The 20,441-nt window shown below is 57.1% G+C and overlaps 2 protein-coding genes across 5 annotated transcripts; both read right to left on the bottom strand.

Moving 5' to 3' along the window:
- Positions 1-7,091: 7,091 nt before the first annotated feature.
- Positions 7,092-12,686, bottom strand: FGF8 (fibroblast growth factor 8; the record flags this gene model as incomplete). Of its 4 annotated transcripts, none has more annotated exons than XM_081235912.1 (6): positions 7,092-7,382; positions 8,221-8,327; positions 11,504-11,684; positions 11,909-11,995; positions 12,524-12,560; positions 12,655-12,686. In XM_081235912.1, 6 exons carry the CDS (start codon positions 12,684-12,686, stop codon positions 7,092-7,094), a joined length of 735 nt encoding a protein of 244 aa, XP_081092038.1. The 4 variants fall into 4 exon arrangements, with proteins under 4 accessions (XP_081092038.1, XP_081092039.1, XP_081092040.1 ...); XM_081235913.1 differs by having other exon boundaries at positions 11,504-11,651; XM_081235914.1 differs by lacking the exon at positions 11,909-11,995.
- A 5,376-nt stretch (positions 12,687-18,062) lies between these two features.
- Positions 18,063-20,072, bottom strand: NPM3 (nucleophosmin/nucleoplasmin 3). Its single transcript, XM_081235399.1, has 6 exons — positions 19,932-20,072; positions 19,557-19,642; positions 19,197-19,316; positions 18,996-19,089; positions 18,512-18,633; positions 18,063-18,416 (listed from the first exon to the last, which is right to left on the bottom strand). Exons 1-5 carry the CDS (start codon positions 20,047-20,049, stop codon positions 18,521-18,523), a joined length of 531 nt encoding a protein of 176 aa, XP_081091525.1. The 5' UTR covers positions 20,050-20,072; the 3' UTR covers positions 18,063-18,416; positions 18,512-18,520.
- Positions 20,073-20,441: the final 369 nt, after the last annotated feature.

Genomic DNA, 20,441 nt, shown 5'->3' with positions numbered 1-20,441 from the left:
CAGCCCCAGCCCTCAGAAGCCTAAGACCCAACAATACTGACCCGGCTCCCCTATCAGAACTGCGATCAGGCAGACCCTACATGGTGTATTACCCACGATGAATGTTTTATGAGTTTGCTCTTCATTACTGAGGGCTGCAGGAGGCAGGGAGGGGGAGGTGATACAAAAAAGCCCAGGGAGAGACTGGGCAGGGAGACAAGGTGGGAGGGCATGAAATGGCCCAGTGTAGGTTGTGATGGGACAGGGGGATTTCTCTATGAAGAAAGATTTAGCAAGAGTTGGTCACGTTTGTCCAATTGACATGATTTAAATGTCGGTGGCTGGAAACAAGGAGGAGCCCAAGAAGGTAGAGGTTTGAGCCTGCGTGTTTGGGAGCTGTGTGCCTGTGGGCAGACAGAGGGACAGCTGGAATTTGGTGTTGGCCCTGGCTACTCCCACCGTTGAAAGTCACTGGCTGGTTCTCCAGGCAGTTGGCTTGGGTATCAGGGCCCAGTGCCCCAGCTCCTCGGGGGCTCACCGTTCTGCTGCTCCCAGGCTCAAGGCCCAGGCGTTTTCTGGTCCTCTGAGCTCAAGGTAGGAGGAGGCTGCAAACAGTGCTGAGTTCTGTGCAGGCTTCTTCCTACTCCCTCAAAGCAGTGTCCAGGCCAAACCCTTGTTTGAGCACCTTCGGCCAGGCCCAAGCTAGAGCCCATCTGATCCTTCATGACTGGGGGTCTGGCCTTAATCTCCAAGTGCCAAAGCTTGGGACCTCGCTTGGCATAGGTTCATGCCCTGACTCTCCTCCCCCCATGTCCTCCCCGACCATACGCAGCCAAGGAAGGGAGGGAAAAGGAACGCAGATCCCCAGACCGATCCAGTGGCCGCAACTTGTTTCACTAACATCTGCCATCTGCATTGTTTCATCTAGCATCTGCCAGCCAGGAGGAGGGGAGAATACATGAGGGTGAGCCCTAGGGCCTGCGCAGATGGACAGTTAGTCCTTCAGGGTCAGCAAGAGACCCAGATGGGGAAGGGGGGCAATCAGAGGGACCCTACTGGCACAACCTCCTGCAGTAACGTGGGACTTGGGGATCCCTCGGAGTTCTTGCCAGCTCCCCATCTGTCTTGCTACCACTTACTCCTCCTCTCTCCAGCTCCTAATTCCCCTTCACTCTCTCCTGTTAAATCCTCTGGTTGCTATGGAAACCCAGCGGTGGGGAAGGAAGCAGAATTTTGGGAGTTTCTGAGACGTCCATCCCAACAGGCTCTCTTAGATGCTCCTTTGTCCAGTTTAGGAGACACTTATTTCGGCTTGAGAAAAAGGAGGTGAGCTTGTGCCAGATAGGCTTGGACCCTCTTTTAGTAAGACTGTGATGTCCAGATGGGCTTAGAGCATCACCCATCCCAGGACCATCCTCAAGTCTCCCTGACCTTCAGGCATTTCCTAAATCCTGACCCAAGTCCCGGAGGCAGAGAACCCCCAATGCACCTTCTCCATTCAACAGCCTCCACATCTACTCTCATTTTATTAGTTGATTACCAATGTTTACTGAACACCTACGATGTGCCAGGCACTCTTCTAGTCACTGGATATTCATCATAAGCCAAGTCAAAGTCCCTGCTCTCTTGGGAGGAATAGGCCAACCAAAAATGAGTAGATAAATAAAAAACAAGATAATGTCAGATGTTAATAAGTGTAATAAAGAAAAGAGAGCAGAGGATGACAGCAGAGACCTACAACGTGAGCAGTCAGCCCTCCAGCAACCTAAAGGAAAAGCATTGCAAGCAGAGAGAACAGCAGTGCAAAGGCTCTGAAGCATATAGGAGCCCGGCTTGTTTGAGAAGCTGGAAGGAGGTGTGGCCGGGGTGCAGCGGACGGAAGGGAGAGAGGTTAAGCCATACAGTTAGATAGGCAGACAGGGCCCAGAGCATGGAGGAGACCTTGCAGGCCATGGAAAGGAGTCTGAATTTAATTCTAGATATGGCAGAAGTAACATGACCAGATTTATGTTTTGGAAATTCTGGCTACTGAGTACAGAAAGGATTGTAGAGGGATATGAGAGGAAGAGCAGTTAGGGGGCTGTTGCCATAAGCCAGACAAGAGGTGACGATGACTTGGAGCAGGGAGGTGGCAGTAGATAAACAGAAGAGTAGATGGACTAGATTTGAGTAGTGTTCCAGAGGTAAAGGCGGCAGGATGAGAGGCAGGGGGAGGCTGAAAGAAGAGTCAAGGAGACCCCCAGGTGAAACCAACAACCCTCTTGTTTGCTGGCTGCTTCCTCTTGGCCCTGAGATTGGCCAGGGATAGGAGGGAAGGGAGACAGTTGATGACAGTAAAACTCTACCCAAAGCCCACTTAAAGCTTTGGGCTCAGAAAGTGGTGTATTTTTCCTATATCATCAGGACACACATCCTCTTGGTTTTCCTCCTACCTACCTCATAGGCCACAATATTTGCTGCTTCCCCCCCTTCACCCTGACCTCTAAATGTTTGGAGGATACCAAGGCTCAGGCTTGGCTCTCTCCTCTTCTTTGGCTACGCTCACTCCCTAGGAAATCCATTCCATCCCCTGGCTTTAAAAGTTGTGAGTTGAATACTCCCAAATTTACATCTTCACATGAGACCTCTCCCTTGAATTCCAGACTCACATACAACTGCCTACTCAACATCTCCACTTGAATATTTATTTAGTCAGCTCAGACTTAACATGTCCAAAATAAAACTCCTACTCTTCCCCTCAAAATCTGCCCCTTCTAGAAATCTTCTCCATCTCAATAAAGGGCCTCTCCATCCTTTCAGTCGCTCAGGCTAGAAACTTTGGAAACCCCTAGACTCTTCTTTTTCTCTCACAAACCACATCCAAACCATCAGCACATCCCTACTTGCAAAAAGTGTCCCAAATTCCAATCGCTTCTCACCACCTCCAATGCCCTATCATCCCTCGCCAAGATTACTGCAAAAACTTCATAACTAGTCTCCCTTACCCCGCTACTGTCTATTCTCAACACAGCAGCCAAAGCAATCTTGTTATTAACAAAACTTAATACAGATCATGTCACTCTAGTGCTCAAAACCCCACAATGCTTTGCTGTCTCATTCAGGCTCAAGACTAAAGTCTTTTCAATTGGCTCTACATGATCTGCCCTCATCACCACTACTTATATGTCTCACCTGAGCTTCCATCATTCTCCCCACCCCACTACGCTCATACTACACACACTACACCTGTATCCTGCCTTCACTCTGCTCTAACCACACTGGCCTCCCTCCTCTTCCCCTGATGCTATAAGCTTGTACTCGCTGGTCCCTCTACCTGGATGACTCCTCGCCCAGATAGGTGCATGCCTTACTGCCATCAGGTGTCTGCTCCAGCATTAAGTTTTCAGTGAGGCCTTCTATGACCACCTTACTTAAAATTGCTACCACCTTACCCCACCTTCCACACTCATTCCCCCTATTTTTCTCTGTAGTGGTTGCCAGGGTCTGATAAACTATACACTCTTTGTTCTAACCCCGCCCACAGCCTCCTGCTACAACTTGAGCTCCATCATGACAGAGTTTTTGTCACTTATTTCCTGCTTTGTCCCCTCTACCCAGAACAGAGCCTGGCACATAATAGGCACTCAATAAATAGTGACTGAATAAATGAATTAGAGAAAGACCTGCAGTCCTCAAGAGGCAGCCTGGGTCCGCGAGTTAAGACCTGATCTTTCATACCAGCTTTCATGCTGGCTGTGTGACTTCTGGGCCTCGGGTTGTCTATCTGTAGATGGTGGAGAACTCCTGGGGTCCTTTGCTACAGCAGCTTTCTAGGAAGATGCTTGGCCATAGCCTCACCTGTTGCCATTCAGCTGAGGGTAGCAGGTAGGGATGGACAGGACCTGGTGGAGTGAGAGGAGAGACCTCTAGTGCATCCTTTCTAGTCAAGGCTTGGGTGGAGTCATCACTGGCTTTGAAATGAAAAGCGAGGTTCTGGCTTGGATTTGGCTGGGCTCTGGCAGCCCTGGGAGAGGGAGGAATGGGTGAAGAGGTCCAGGCCCCCCTGCTGAGTGGGGACTAGTAGAGGCCTGGCCACTAGGCCTGGGATCCTCCCCATGGAGAGTTGTCCCTGTGAGGGCCTCGTGGGGACCACTACTGTAAGAAGAGAAGGAGAGGGGACGTGGGGAATCAGGGTGAAGTCAGAACTGGGGAGAAGGGAGGACTGGAGAGGGCCTTCTGCGTGGGTCACCTGGGCCTGCACACAGATCCTCAGATCCACCAGAAGGCCAGGTCTCCACGCACACCTCAGCCGGCCCCCAGGGTCCTCACAGCCAGCACCCACTCCTAGACAGAGTGGCAGGCCTTTTGGCTGAGGAAAGCCCAGTCCTCCTCCCTTTTCTCGGCCTTGCAACAGCTCCCTGCTTGTTTTCCCCGAAATAAATGGGCTGAGCATATTGGGCCGGCAATAACCCCTTGAAATCAGTTGTTATCACAGTTAACAACCAGTTTGGCTTCAGTTCAGGCTGTTAACTATCAAACCACTAAGTGCCGGTAATGATTGATTCTTGGCCAGTTGCAGCTTGAGTGGGCTGTAAAACCCCATTAGCGAGGGCTCTGTGGAGGCAGCAACGCAAAGATAAACAAGGTGGTGGGTGCTCCGGCCCAGCGCAGCCCCACTGCTCTGGGCTCAGCTCCCCAGGGTCCCTGGCTGGGGGTCCTGCTGGGAGTCAACCCCTTCCCAAAGCCTCAGGTCACCTCAAGGACAAGATCACCACCCTCCTGTCCACCTCTACTCCCGCATCAGTCATCTCTCCCTTCTCCATGAGGCAGGTCCGGCTCTCTGGACAACCCACCTCTTCTCTGTCGTCGCAGCCGTGGCACAGTTCCACCCCACCACCCTGGAGTACTCAGGCACCCCCAGCCTGTGGGCTTCAGGGTAGCTTTGGCTTAGCCAGTGACCACCCTGGCCCAGCCTGGCCCCACTTTGTGGCCAGGATCACAGGCAGGGAGAGTCGGACATTCCATCCACCCCCCAGACTCCCTCCTACCCTGTGGTTTCCCCCAGGAATTGCTCTCAAACAAATGAAATGTGGGTAATTACTGGGCTGGGGGCTGGACAGGCGGCCGTGCAGATGAAAGCGTTTCCTGGACGGTCTCTTCATTTGCATGGCATCAGAAGCTGCTCAGAAGGTGTGACTTTTCCCACAGTGAGACCCCAGCTCCTTGCACAATAAAGCCAGGCTGCTCACCCAGAATTAATTAAAGGGGGAGGGGAGGGGATGGAGCAGAAGAGGAGGCACTAAGAGCTGGGGGAGCTGGAAGAGAGATGCCTAGAGCCCCCTCCCCACATCCTCCGTATCTATGCACCAGGAGAAACCTGCTCTGTCCAGAGCCCTGAACCCCCATAGCGGGCCAGAAGAGGCCCCATGGTACCTCAACCTCTCCAAGGCTTCCCACTGAGCCCTGGGATTCCTGATCCATCTGGATGGCCTGAGCCTGGGATTTGTGGCTGCAACTCTGGGAGGCCCACGTGGTTAGGAAGCCTTGGGTTGCCCTCCACCCAAAGGACCAGAGGCCCAGAGGGAAGAGGTTTCTGGATTCGTCCAGTAACTGTGCTATGGGACCAGCCCAAAGAAGGCAGTGGAAGCAACCAGAATGAGAGCTCAGGTATGATGACTGGGCCAGCTCCGACCTCAGGAGACCTGCTGCCTCTGGGCTTGGGCTCTCTTCCGGGTGGTGTGATGCCAATCTCACCAGTCCACCTCCAAGAACCCACCCCTCCACCCACCACAGGCCAGTCCTCTTGCCCACGCCACGAATGACCTGCTCTACCATTGTCATAGCATGACCTGGTCTTCCTTCATCCATAGCAGTCCTTCCTCACAGGCTAGTCCTTCTGACTTACCACCTGCTGCATCTCCCCCTGGCCAGAGTTTGAGTTCTGCTCTAGGCCTGTGAGCTTCCCTTCCCGGCCAATGCCAGTTCCTCTCCCTCTAGGCCTGGTCTCTCCAAGGTTGGCAGCCTCTCCCTGGACCACAGTCCCCTGGGCTCTGTTGCAGCGCCTGAGCGCAGCACCTTCTGCTCATAGCTTTCTAACCAGATATCCCAAAGTTAACACTTGTTTCATGTCACAACTGTCAACACCAGCCTTGGCAGCCCCCCTCCAACATACCTCCCCCTTGGACCCCGGCAGCTGCTCTTTTCTTTCATTTTCTGGAGCCTGGTACTCAGAAAGAACTAGCTCTGGCATCTCTGATCTGTCTCCCACACAGACCGAGGCATACACAGAAAGGCACTTTTTAAAGGACCCACTGAATCCATGATTACAACTCCGGTCCTAGCAAAGTCATCATTTCTGGCCCAGAGGTGGCCTGGGGAAGTGTTAGCAATGACTCCTATTAAAAGCCCATGTCTGAGAGGTCCCAGGACCAGCTAAGAGCCTCTTCTTGCTCCTTTCCCTGCTTCTGTCCTCCCAAGAAAACCCCTCCAGCGACGATAGGGACGGCCAACAGGTGTGGATCCTTAGGTAGAAGGGATGCTGCAGTCAAAGCTGCTGCCTGATTTGCTGCATCTCTCAGCCGCCTGCCAGCTGGGGCAGCACGGGGGGAGGGGGCTGACCCCAGGAGGACTCACTCTCCAACACACATTTTTAATACGCCAGTTAAATAAATATTTCAGTCATTTAATAGCAACTAATACCCAACCACCCTCCACTGACACCCGCCCTTGAAAGATCTGAAGTTCAGGCTTTTTCCTCCCTGCCCCTACCTGGGGGTGCAGTGGAGCCCCTGGCGGCCTAGCAGTCTTGCCCTGCAGCTGCTAGGGTCTCAGGAGCGCCTCTGCGGGACTAGAAAAAGCCCCCCACCCCCAGGAAACCCCCGCCGGAATCCCAGTCTAGGCCACTCACTGGCCTTCCTGAGAGTTAAGAAGTCAGACGCCACAGCCAAGTGGAATACAAAAATAGAGCCTCTCTTTTGTTTAAAAAAACAACAAAAAACCCAACGGCAAACAATTATCAACAACTAGGGCCCAGGGCTCCCCCAGCTCCTCCCCAGCCTTCAGTAGCGCAGACCTCATCCTGCACCAGAGGAAACCTCCGGCGCTGGGAGCGGCGGGGAGGGGCCGGGCAGGGCCTATCGGGGCTCGGGGGCCCAAGTCCTCTGGCTGCCGCGCAGACTGCGCGTGAAGGGCGGGTAGTTGAGGAACTCGAAGCGCAGGCTCTGCTCTGTGGTGTGATGGCCGCGGGGCAGTCGCTTCATGAAGTGGACCTCGCGCTGGTGCTGCCGAGTCTTGGAGCCCTTGCGGGGCCGACCCTTGCGCGTGAAGGCCATGTACCAGCCCTCGTACTTGGCGTTCTGCAGGGCCGTGTAGTTGTTCTCCAGCACGATCTCCGTGAACACACAATCCTTGCCTTTGCCGTTGCTCTGCAGGTAGGGGGGGCCAGACACGGTGTCACCGGGCTCTGTCCAGAACCCGCCCCCATCAGAGGCAGAGGGGAGGCGGCCCCAGACAGCAGGTGGGTACCCCAGCAGATGGCAGGGTGGGCAGCCCCACCCCCTGCCCGGGCACCCGCTCTCTAATCCCTGACAACTCGCAGCCCACCCGGCAACTTCCTGTCCTCCTGGGTAGCAGTGACACATGGCTGTCTACCAAGGGGCTGGGCCCCAACACAGAGAGGCAGAGAGGGGGCCCAGCCCCTGCCTACCCTGGCCTCCTGCCCACCAGTCTGGCCCAAGCTGCTAGCACCCGTTTCCCCACCTGCCCCCCTCAGCCCCTCAGGATGCCGGCCTGCAGCCCCAGGGCTGCCACCCTATGGGGGAAGGAAGGCCGGTGAGGAGATGCTGAGCCCCAAGCCCCAGAAGCCCAGGAAGCGGGGAGCTCGAGGCTGTAGAGGAGCCGTGACTAATGGGGCCATTTCAGAGCTCCGCCGAGGGGCTGGGCCTGCGGCTTACTGAACATTCCAAATGCTGGTACCATGTAATTGGACATAATAGCAAAGCAATTTGGCGATTTGTTAAAAAGATATATGGAATTTACCAACCCCCCCCCGCCCCTTTCCTAGCCTGTCTTCTTCCTCCTTTGCTTTTATAGCTTTTCATCTCTCAGCTTCCTCCTCCCTCACCTCCCCCACCATCCAATCACTAGGTAACCCCAAGGTGGCCCTCTTTCTCTGCCCACCTCGTTGGGATCCTGGAGGAGCTCAGCCAGCCCAGCCTGCTCCCCAGGCCCCAGCCGCCCCCTCCCTTCCTTCTAAGACCTCACCTTGGCAATCAGCTTCCCCTTCTTGTTCATGCAGATGTAGAGGCCTGTCTCAGCTCCTCGGACTCGAACCCGGCTCCCAAAGGTGTCCGTCTCCACAATGAGCTTTGCTGTCAGGGAATGGGGTGGGGGGAGAGTGGTTATTAGCAGCTCCCTGACCCCCAGTGCTCCATGTCCCCATCCCAGCTGGCCCATCCCAGAAGCAACTGCTCCAAGAGCCAGGTACCCACGCCGTGGGCTCCAGCCACTAACAGGCTGTGCAACCCTGGGAAAGTCAAGTCTCCTTTCTGGGCTTCAGACCGACCCCTTACCTGGGTTTACAGAAGGGGGGTGGATGAGATCATGGCATATGAACTGGTTTCTGCAGAGGGGTCTTGGAGCCATCAAACTGAAAAGACCCTCTTTTAAAACCAGACTGAAAACTTTTATGTCGAGGCTTCAAGTGAATTTTAATTTGACTAGAATTCCGCTTCTAATCAAAGATCTCTGAGGATTCTTCCAACTCAGAATATTATATGCACATGCCTCACAGATCATTACAAACATCCGGGGTGCAGTGGTGACCTCCACTCCTGAGGCCCAACATAAAAGCACTGTCTCTTGTTTCTGGTGCCTCGGGTTCTAACCCACAGCCTTGGCCACACCACCCTGCCCCTGCTCTGCTGAGAAGCTGATGGGGATGAGACAGCTCTCCCTCCACCCACAGCCCATGGCCGCGGCTGCCTTCCCAGAACCTCAGACACCAGCTGGGAAGATGCTGTCCCTTCCCCACGCTTCCCAGTCACCCCAGTCCCCAGCCCCAGTGTTCAGAAATCAACAACTCAATCATCTTTGCTCTCACCCTCCAGCAGCGCTGGGCTTCTCAGCCCAGTGACCAAACACTTTCTGTAGGTGAGGAGGAGAGAAGATCAGGTGCGCTTGCCTCTCACTGAGAGCCAGGAGACAGGGAGCGGGTTCTGTGCCTTCTTCCCACTGCCCTCTCCCCTTAGACAGCCAGCTTGCCACAGAAGCCCCGGTCCCTGTCCAGTCTCTGCACAACTCCTCCCTCTGAGGCTGTCACCAGGAAGGGAGTGGGGGCCGACCTAGCTGTTCGGGATGGGACGGAAGGGGCTGGGTCTCCTGCCCTCCCTACTGCAGCATTTTCCCTCCTTGAGAAAGAGGTCTGGGTACCCCCAGGTCTGCCTCCCAGCCTGTACTGACAAGGTGGCACCTCCTCTGCCCCTGAAACTAATGGGAGGTGACGGGCACAGGTCAGCAAGGCAGCCCTCACTGCCCAGCCTGTGACTACCTGCCCCCCTTCACAGAAGCACAGAGCTGGGACCCCAGTCTGGCTCCAAGTCAGCCAGGGAGATGCAGCTGTCACCTCCCCTCCCACCCACCTCCTCTTGGACCCAGCCAGTCTGCTCACCCCGCTCCTGGTCCGCCTTCCAGGGCAAGGAGCAACTACTGTTAAGGGCCAGGAAGGACACCGACTGGAGGAGAGGGGAGGGGATTCCATTCTGAGGATTCTGGCCAAACAGGGCAGATAGGGGTGGAGCCCACTGTCCCTTCCTGGGGCCCATAAGGAAGCAACTGGGACTTCTCTGCTGTTCTCTCTCCCCCAGACTCTTCCTGTCCTGGCTATACACCCTAAGCCTTTGCTCTTGGGCCCTCCAGCTCCTGCTCACCAGGCAGGGACCAGGGAAACTGGGAAGCCTCCTATAATTGTAAGGAGAGAAGTGGGCATCAGACCTCTGATGTCTGAAGAGGAATTCCCCCAGGAGCAGCTTAGCCTCTTCTTCCCTCCCCAAAACCCAAGGATGCTGGACCATTTGTTCCAATGGGAGCAAACCCAGGAGGAGCCAGGCATTCATTCCCTTTCCTTGGAAGCCGAGAAGGGCAGCAAGTAGCCAGTTTGGAGGGACAAAGGGACGGTAGGCTGGCCCTGCCAGCCCAGCGGGGGAGCTCGGCCACCGGGCAGGCCACCCCCAGCCCCACCCCACCGCAGAAAGCCCCCACTCTCCTTCCTGGATGGATCTGGGGAGCTGGGGCCGAAGTTTACGGCAGCTTTCCCGACTGGGCTTTTGGAAAGCTTAACATTTTCAAACCTATTCTTCCACCCCAGTGACAGATTTATCCCAGGAAAATTATGTCTCCTTCTCCAGCTTTGAAGGGAAGTCAGCTACGTCGATGCAGAAAAAATGCAGCGAGACATACTCGATCCCCCAAACTGGCTCGAGAAGAGGAGAAAGTATTCAGGAAATGTTAAAAAAGGTGAAAGTAAGAAGAGTTTTAATCGCTCTGCCAGACGCGGGGGTCTCTCCAGAGATTCATAGAGAACAATCTTGAACCTCTTTTTTAACATTTACAGACTTGCAACTCCTTTCAAACTCCACATCTGAAAAAAAGCCTCGTTCTTTTTCTGTTTTATATCATTCTTCATTTTTCTTCTTAGCTCTTAAAACGCCTCACCTTTTTATTACATTTTAATAGAGTCTTCCCCTCTCCTTTCATGCTTGTTTAACTTGGTCATTATTTAAAGGTTTTTAAACTCACAATAATCGCTCTCTAAAAACAACACCAGCAGCCCAGAGGGCTTGCTTTTCTCTTGGTACATCCAGGACTCTGGAAATTGGCCTTGTTTCAAGGAAGGAATATTGAATGCTTTAGAAATCAATCAGTCCTCAGCCTCTCCACCTCGCAGTAGCTCCCTGTACTCACCACCCCACCGGCAGCCAGGAGCCCCACTCTGACTGACCGCCTGGGTTCCTGGACAAGTGCAGAGGGGAGGGCCCTTTTCCTAGCCTAGTCCCCATGTGTAACTGACCCTCCTGATCAAAGTATTTAAAGGTTCACAGCAACACCCCCCCAAGCTGGGAGAGCTGAAGGGATTTCTCTCCCTTCTCTTTCCCACTCTCCTTTTGTGGGCCCTGGCGACATATCCTCTTTCAAGAGCTTCCCTTAAACCTGGGCCCCCTCCCCCTGAACCCTCTGCCTCCACCTGCAGTGGGGAGGGGTATGAAAGGGGGAGGTGGAAAAGGAGATTCCTGGATTCATTCATCTGCTGGGCAGGGAAGGGGCACCTGTGGGCCGAGTACTCCCCGAGGTCCCTTCCCCAACCCTCTCTTCTCCAGCTGACCCCCAAGATGCGTTTTCGCCTTAACTCCTTCCCTTCTGAGCTGGGGAGAGTGCAGGCCTCTGGCCAGCGCAGATGTGACTGGTAGGTCCAGTCATAGCAGGGCAGCCTGGGGAAGAGGGGCCCGTTCCACAGGCTACCTTTACCCCACTGCAGCGCAGCTCGCCTTACCAAAGGGGTCCCCGTCTTCTGCCATGGCGTTGATGCGCTTGTTGGCCAGGACCTGCACGTGCTTCCCGCTGGTGCGGCTGTAGAGTTGGTAGGTCCGGATGAGACGGCGGCTGAGCTGATCCGTCACCAGGCTCTGCTCCCTCACATGCTGTGTAAAATTAGGTGAGGACTGAACAGTTACCTTTAGGAAATTGAAAAATACACAACACGCCATTATAATGCTACTCTGCCCAGGGGCCCAAGTGGCCCCCATCACCCGGCACCTCCCTCCACTGCCCCAGGCAGCCGGCTGGGGTCCCCCCAACATACCAGCTCAGGCCACCCGCCCCCCACCCCCACCCAGGAAAGTCGGACAGACCCAGCCTAGCATGGATGAGCCCGGGATGGAGAAGCATCTGGACCCACCTGTTGGGAAACACCCTGGGACTCCCGGCCAGCTCGGAACAGGGAAGCGAGCTCCCTGCCCAGCGCAGGCCCCCCGCCCGGGCCTTCCTAGAAGAGCAGGGCGCTTTTAAGTCGGGAGGCAGCGCTGCCCGACCCCTGACATTTATAAAGACAAATACACGGAGCAAATGTTGAGACCGCAGAGGACCTAGGCACCTGATCCTTCGGCCAGTCCCGCCGCAAGCCTCCCCAGAGAGCCGCGGAGAGGGTCCCTGAGACAGTCACCGTACCTCTGACAACGAACGCCCCCGAGCCCCGAATGCCTCCATCCTCGGCGGCCCGATGTGGCTGCCCGCAGAGTTCCCCATCCACCCCCACCTGGCTGGGAGGCGTGGGAGACAGAGCTGGACTCCGAGACCTCGGGTTCTAGCCTCGCCACTCGCTGGCTGTGTGACCTTAGGCAGGCGCTACCTCTCTGTTCCTTAGTTCCCTCCTCGGGGTAGTTAGGGGTTGCATTTCTAAGGTGCCTTCCAGCCCGCCGCGCGGCCGCAGGGTCGGTCCTCTTGCCCCTGCCCGACCTTGCCCCCCGGCGTCCCCCGCCGGCTCCGGCCCCCGCCTCCGCGCAGCGCGCCTTACCTGGGCTTGGAGGCAGAGAACCAGCAAGTGCAACAGCCTGTAGGAGACAAAAGCGGGCGGGGAGAGAGGGGCGCAGGGTGAGCGGCGGGCGGGCGGGCGCGCGGCCGGGGGCGCGGGGCGGCGGTACTCACAGGCAGCTCAGCGCCGAGCGGGGGCTGCCCATGGCGCGCGGCCGGGGAGCACGCACAGCCCCGGCGGGATCACGCCGGTGCGCGGGAGGCCGCAGACAGACGAGCCGAGGGCGGCGGCGGCGGAGGAAGGCTCGAGGGCGGGAGCCCGGGCGATCCCGACGCGGCTCCGCAGGTCCCAGGGAATGTCGAGCTCGCCGCGCCGCGCCGAGTGCCTCTGCGCCGCAGCCGGAGCCGGTGGCCGCTGGCTGCTGAGGAGCCGGAGCGGGAGGGAGGGTAACGGGCCGGCAGGGGGGGGTGGGTAAGTGGGAAGGGAGGGGGAGGGTGGGGGCGGGGGGCGCCGCACCGGGCGTGAGGGGGGAGCGCGGGGCGGGCGGCCGGAGCCCGCAGCCCCCGGCTGGGAGCGGGGGCCGGGACCCAGCCCGGGGCGGGGGCGGGGCGGACCGGGGCGGGGCGGCCGGCGGGTATGGGATTGGGGGTCTGGGCGAGGGGAGGGGTCTGGGGACCGTCTGGACGGGCGGGGGCGGCCGGTGTGGGCGCCTCCCCCCAACCCCGGCCTGTCCCCTGACGCGCTCTTGGGGTCCAGGCGGTCGGGGATGGGGGGGCGCCTCGGGCCTCCCGCCCCGTGGAGTCCCGAGACCCTCGGCTGGAGCTTCCTGGACCGCCGGTGAGCCCGAGTGGGAAGGTGCCCGGTCTCCACTTACGCCTCAGGCTATACGGTGGTTCTCTGAGCCGCCTACTGTGTGCTTCGCTTGGGCCCGCCGCCTGCAAGTGGCCGCTAACACTGGAGTGAACTGCTGTGCGCTCGTCTCTGGCAGTGCATTGCTTGCGTCGGGGACCCGACACCCACTCCCATCTCTCGGCTGAGTACCCCGCCTTGCCGGTCTCTCCTGTCTCGCTCAGTCTCCAAGAAGGCCCTGAGATGGAGAAACATCTTCTCCTCCCCTTCCTGCCCCCATTATCACCATCACCCCTGCCCCTGTACCCACCCCCGCCCCCATACACACTAGCCTGAAGCTTGAGAGGAACCACAGCCAACTATATGGGAGAGCCCAGAGGTCCCTGGTAAGACCCAGAGTCACTGCCACCACCCTCACCACCACCCCCACCCCCGCAAAACAGCAGGCAGAGGGCGCAAAAAAAACTGCTTCCGCTGCTTTTCCTGGGGAAGGGGAAGGGACTTAGATCCAGGTTGCCCAGGCTTTTTCTCTCAGAGTCCCAATATTTGTGCATTGAACAGGTATTTACACACCTACTGTGTACTAGACATGGACTGCTGGCTTTGTGTCAACTGTGGGGGAGGGGGAGTATCAAGAAGGTAAGGAGTCGTCTAAGCCTTTCCCAGCCGCTCATTGCTTCCCTCCAGGGGCTTTGGGAAACCCTGAGCCATGGTGCTTCTTTGAGAGCAGCCTGGGTGGGCAGAGGTGCCCTGGGACAGATACTTCTGAGAAGCAGGTGGAGTCCCTGATGCTTTGCCCAGCTGCTGGCCTCGCCCAAGACCTCCCCTGCCCTACTGCCCGGGCCATGTCCTTGGGGATTGGGCTGGAGGGGTTGGGGTGGTCCCAGGAAGCCGTTAGTCCAGAGGCAGTAGGCAGCACAGCGAAGTTCTGCCTACCTCCCCTTTCTCTGTGGCCTACCTTTCCCACTCCCAGCCATAACGCTAACACTGAGTGAGGTCTAGATGGGAAAACAGAGTCAGAAGACTTGTCCCAAGATCTCATCCCTCCCCAGAGAAGTAGACTTCCTGAGCCCACCTGTTACCCGCCTCCGGGAGTCTGTTCCCGCAACTGGCTCTTGCCCACACAGACTGCCAGGCAAGGACCATGTCTTACTAGCTCAGAAGTTGCAGATCATGGCAGAGAGCTGGGCAGGGGTTGTTCTGCAATTAGTATTCGATGAATGAATAATGGGGAAACTGGCTGAGCATTTAGACCTCAGGGCATGTGGGTCCTCTGCGGGGAGGCTTGCCTTCACCACCCTCCCAACAGATAACAATCATAAGCACCACCATTTACTGAGCACTTGTATTTGCTAAGCGCTGGGTTTGCACCATCTTCTCTCAACCCCACTGGGAGGTGGGCCCACTGGGGGAAGACAGGTGAGGTGGGCTCCAGTGCCCACAGCCCAGACCAGCACATTTCCTTCATTTGAGCGCCTCTGTCTTAGAGGTTGCCAGCCACTTGTTGGGTGTCTAACTCCCCAGCTGCACCACTTCAAGCAGGCAAGATGTTCACCGTCTTAACCTCATGCCCTGCACATAGTAGGCCCTTGAAAATGTTTCTTTGTATGAACTAGACAATGAGTGGAGAGATGGGGAGCAAAGCATGAGAAGGGCCTCCTCCTCGCCAGGAACCCAGCCCTCTGAAGACAGTCTGATGGAACAGCAGCGAGCAGGACCCAGACAGGGGTCAGGGCATCCAGCCCATCCTTAGTGCGCACAGTCCTGGAGTCACAACCTGAGTCACTCTGGGCGCCTGTCCTTCCCCAGACAGTCCAACCTGTCTCCACCAACCCTGGTTTGGAGCCCCAGAAGGTTTTGAAGGAGCTGGGCTGAACCTCAATGATCTTAATCCACCCTCCTCCCTCTCCCCCAGAGGTGAGCAATCCAGGGCCTAGAAGTGTGGAGGTCAGGGTTTGAGTCCTACACCTTAACCTCCACCAAGGGGCCTGTACAGACCAGAATTCCTTTATATTTGGAGAATTTCCCCCAACTGGACCTTCGTCGATTTCGGGGGATTCTTCTCATCTCCCCAAAAGTCCCTGTCTCTAGAAGGAGGGGGGCGGCAATAGGGACACCTCCGCATCAGGCGGCGGGTACTGCCAGGGCACACCCCCGTGAGTGACAGATGCAAATATTCCATCGGGGCCCCAGCAGGCCGCTCTCTCCTCCCTTGCTCTCTTACTCGCCTCCCGGCCAGCTCGCTCCTTCCTTTATCTTATCAAAGCCCCGTAATTACAATTGCTATTTTGTTTCCTCGAATCTGCAATCAGAGCTCCCTGGCCCTGATGAGGGAGTGCCTGTCAACCTGATCGCTGAGTGACAGCCGGCCACCTTTCCCGGCCGCCTCCACACTCCGCAAACACAAATACACACACACACACACAAACACACACACACAGTGTCCATCGCCTCCTGCAAACACAAACACACACCTCTCGCCAACACAAATAGCCCCTCTAAACACACACCTTCAGCTTCTTTCCAAGTGCATCGGTCGCCCCCCCAGCACAACCCCGGGCCCCTCAAATCCACACCAACCGGCCGGGGCCGCCCGGACCGCCGCTCGCTCAAACACGCGTCTCCCGCGCCCGGCGTTCAAAGCGCCGCAGACCCTCCGCCGACCGTTCAAATGTAAATCGCGGAGACAGTGTTAAGCACTTTAGGCCCCGGTCTGGGAGTCGTCCCACTTCACCCCCCAAATACAGTCCCGCCCCTCCTCCAAGAGTCTGCAAACCCCGGCGTAAGCCTTCATCCCTCAGCTCTCAGGGGCCAAAGTGAATTGGCAACTCTCCTACTGTGCGCTGAGAGGGCAGAAAGGGGGATCGAGGAGAGGCGGGGTCGGGGAAGGAGAAAAAACAATTCCCAGCTCTGTCCGCCGGGCGCCCCGTCGGGCCGGGATACTCCTGGACGAAGCAGATGTGGATTGGGCCCCCACCGCGGACAGGAGAGCGCTCGGCGCCGGCCGGGGCCGCGGGAAAGACCCACCAAGAAACCAGCAAAGGCGTACAATGAGCGATCAGCCGCGTCGCGGGGGGTAAATATTTGGGCGGGGCCACGCACAGGGGGTAGATATGTCTGCTGGAGAGGCTTCCCGCGAGGGATGACTCTTCGCTGCACTCAGCCAGGTTACTGCGCCTTCAACCATGCACGTGCCAAGGACTTGTGGAGGCTATAGACGAGAGGAGGAAGGGAAGGGTTCTAACAGGAGCCCTTCCAATGCGTGAATGAACGAACGAACGAATGAAGTCTGCCTTAGTCGCCCAGACCACTGGCGGGGCACGTAGGACCCTGCACCGCGGCGTACCCCTAAGAGCCCCTAGAGAGGCGGCGCGGGAAACCGCACGGCCACAGGCGGTTTCAACCTCGCCCACCAGAGGGCGCCAGCTCCACCTTCCCCTCTACCTCCTGACCCCGTGCCGCGGGTAGGTGAATGGTTCCGTTCTGGCTGCCCCCTCCACCCCGGTTCCTGGTGGAAGCACTTCAAGAAAGTCCTGGAGAAGAGAAAGGGGCCTGCGACCCTGATCACCGCAACACAGAGAGGGATCATCTTCCCTTATCCTCAACTTGAGGAAAAAACCAGGTTAAAAATCGGACCTGTTTGGTCCTCACCACAGGGAGAAGGGAAACTCCTCCAGGGCTGTGTTGAGGGAGTGCTTTTCAGTGTTGTGGGAAACACTCTCCAAAGTTTACCACACCTGCCCCAATACCAGCCTCTTCGGGTTGTCTAGGGACCCCTCCCACTTGTTCACTCCTTTGCCCAGGGGCCGGTGTGGGAGGGAGTGGAGGGAGTGGGCCGGGTCCCACCAGGCACTGTTCTCTGTCCCTCCTCAGCATGTCTGGCCCCAGGCTGTCTCATGAGGTAACCCTTTGTTTGTTTGTTTATGGGGTACGGAGACCGCCCCTCCCACCCCCCAATCGACACAGCTGCTGAACTGCTGACCTCAGACTTGGTCATATACACACTCATGCTCACACCAGGTACATCCCTTTCTCTTCCTGGCACAGCAGCAGCCAAGCCCTAGAACCACCTTATTTCAGGCACCAGAGACCACCTCCCCACCCCCCCACAGACCAGGCAGAGGGCTGGGGGGCAGGAACCCCTTAGCCCAGGAGGCTGAATCCCAGGGGCTCCTCTCTACCCCCATATGCCAGGCCACCCAGATTCTGGTTTCCCTGTCACCCAATCTGGCCAGCCCCCTCCATCTGGCCCCTGGAATCAGGTTTCTAAGGGCCCAGGCTGGCTCAGAAATGGCCTGCATGCCTGCAAGGAGGAGCAAAGATTGGCCTCTACCCTACCCCTCACAGGCCCTCTCAGGGCTTGAGCCCCCTCATGGGGCTAGGGATGCACATTCCTCGTGCTGCTTAAGCCCCCTTATCTGTCCCCCTGCCCATCAGCCTGAGTGCTGACAGAGGCCCAGACCCCTTGTTTTGATGCTGATAACCTCCTGGGACGGCCCTCCCCCACCTTTAAGGACTGGGAACGAGCCTGGTGTTGGGAGGTCCTCTTCTAGGAAGGCATTTGGGGCCCAGGCCTGGGCTAGTCCCAGGGCCCTGGGAAGAGCAGGATCCCACATTTCCTCACCCTCCCCCAGGCCCAGGGCCACCCTTTGTGCTGCCACAGTGCCACCTGGTGGTCCCTAGGGGAATGCCACCCCAGCAGGGAAAGAAGCCACACAAATGAGTTGCAGAAAAAACTCCACACCACTTTATTTCAACCTTTATCCAAAAATGTAAAAAATGTTAAAAATGTGTAGTCCTGAGCTTCAGATGCTGACCTCCAACCTCATAGGCAAGTGGGGAGAGAGGGTCAGGATGGAACTTCAGAGTTCCTCCCACTCCTGAAGAAAAGGGAAGCTCTGGATGTGATACAGGATTAGAACACCAGGGCACTATGGAGAATGGGACCCCCTCTCTCCTAGCACCAAACCAAACCCCACCCACGCCACCCCACCACTACCCATCCTCTTCAATGGAAAAGACACAAAATTCTTGAAACTTGTACAGGAACCTGGTGCATGGTGCATGTGGCAGGCAGCTAGCTGACCTGAAGAGAGCAAACAAGGGGTCAGCATCTAGGTCCATATCTGCTCCTCCTGTCCCCTCCCAGGCCCTGCTGGGCATGCCTCCCACCCAACTCACCAGGGAGGGTTAGAACCTGCCCCCCTGCTTCTTGGCAGGCAGGATGGGGCACAACTCAGCTTCCTCCTCCTCACTGCCCTCTTCTTCGCTCTCCTCCTCAGAAACATCATTGCTTATAGTAACTGGTAGAGACAACACAAGCAGTAAAGGGAGGAAGAGGAGTTAAAGCCACACCCCCTTCATACTACAGGTCATTTATTCATGCCCTGTGGCTCTAGGCTTGTAGGGACCCTGACCTCCCAGAACTTATGGTCTAGGTGGGAAAAACCTCAGATACTAAACTAGGTAACAAAGAGCCAAAGGAGTCCACATCACTGGAGCTGAAAAAGCTGAGACAGGTTCCATGAAGAACGGCTTGAGTAGGACAGTTAAGTGGAGGGCACAGCATACTGGGTCTGTATGGGAACCGCACTGAGAGATAAGGCTGGGGTTGGGTAGGAGTCCTGATGGAGAGTCTACTAGAGGCAAAGGAGAAGACTCTCACCAATCTGGTGCCGCCCAGTGATCCGCACAGGGCCAGAACCTGACTTCAGGCGGAAGGTTACAGGTGGTTGGAGCTGGAAGTCATCCAAACTGAGCTGGGAGGAAGACAAGGATGAAGGCCTGGCCCACCCCATCTTGTGAGAAATCCTGAAGTCCTCAATTCCTATCTCCCAATCCCCCAAGGTATGGCCAGGGAACTCACCATGGGTTGGCAGGACAACTTGAGGTTGGCCACAGGGACTGCGATCTCCTGGTGGTCATGATTCCGGGCCACGACTTCTATCACATTACACTCATCTGTGGCCCCCTCGGTGAGGCAGAGCTGGGAAGGGTACACAGGGCCTCGGAGTCTCCCCAGTGAGGGGGGAGACCACAAACGGAGGCATGCACCCTACAACTTGCCCAGCCTCAGGGGTCCCTGGATCACCTGGCCAGGGCACCCCCATGTGGGCGTTAAGCAGAGGAGGTGACTCCCAGTAAAGCGGGGGAGGGGAAGAGACACGCGGGTAGAGGCCCGCTCAGGTCAACCTATTCCCCGCCACCCCCCTTACCCGCCCCTTACCATGGTCAAAGCCAGCACGTGCTCCGCATCATCCTCCTCCTCTACCTTGAAGGTGAAAGAGCGGGTGTGGCCTGAGAGCTCACAGCCTGGAAGAGAGTACAGGGTGGGTGTGCGGGGGCGTTTCTCCGAATCCCGTTCACGTGCAGCCATGGACTGACCGGCCATTCACACGCCCGCTCCTCAGGAAAACCTGGAGCGCTCAGCCCGGACCCAGCCCAGCACGACTGGGGCACGGGCCTGGCTACCCTCTTCCGCTCCAACTGCCGCGTGAGAGGCCCCCTCCGCCCCCACCCACGTCCTGCACCCATCTGCCTTCCTGTTCCTCAGCCCTGCCTCTGCCCCCGCACCACCCTCAGCTCCTCCTTTCCTCAATACCGAAGAAAAAACTGTCCATAGTGACCGGGGCAGGGACTCGCAGACCACCGACCGCCCCGGCCCGGGCTCGGCTCTCCTGACTCAAAAAGGCCAAGGCGGCTGCAGCGCCGGCGGCCATGCTGCAAGGGCCGTCTGCGGCTCCGCCCCCGACACGTACAAAGCCGGTGACTCGCGGGGGTTCCGGCCCCGCCTATTAAAGGAGACGCTCGCGAGGCGCCCCCGGTCCGGGGCTCCAACAGCCCAGTCTCGTTCAGGAGCCTCAGACCTGTTGCGTCTGTGAGACCGCAGAGAGCAAGTAACATCACAGAAGCATCAACTTCGGACTAATGTCCTTGCTCACTTCAAGACTTTCTGAGGGCGGTTCCTGCCTCCATTTTCTCTAGTTCTGCACTCTGTCTAGTGTCCCCCTCTCCCAATCCAGGGTAAGCTTCCGTTAAAGAAGTTATCTGAGAATGGAAACCTTTCCAATTCCCCCAGCAAAGGCGAGATACAGTGCAGTTTTTTTCCTAT

Source organism: Mesoplodon bidens (genome assembly GCF_964165515.1).
Source record: "Mesoplodon bidens genome assembly, chromosome: 1".
NCBI classification, from domain to species: Eukaryota; Metazoa; Chordata; class Mammalia; order Artiodactyla; family Ziphiidae; genus Mesoplodon; species Mesoplodon bidens.
The sequence above is the reverse complement of the archived record's forward strand: the minus strand, read 5'-3'. Positions and strand labels throughout refer to the sequence as shown.

Coding starts and splice junctions, on each gene's coding strand:
- NPM3 (XM_081235399.1), bottom strand. CDS start 20,049: ATGGCCGCCGGCGCTGCAGCCGCCTTGGCCTTTTTGAGTCAGGAGAGC. Junction 19,643..19,931: donor TATGGACAGTTTTTTCTTCG/GTATTGAGGAAA, acceptor ACTCTCTTCCAG/GCTGTGAGCTCTCAGGCCAC. Junction 19,317..19,556: donor ACGTGCTGGCTTTGACCATG/GTAAGGGGCGGG, acceptor TACCCTTCCCAG/CTCTGCCTCACCGAGGGGGC.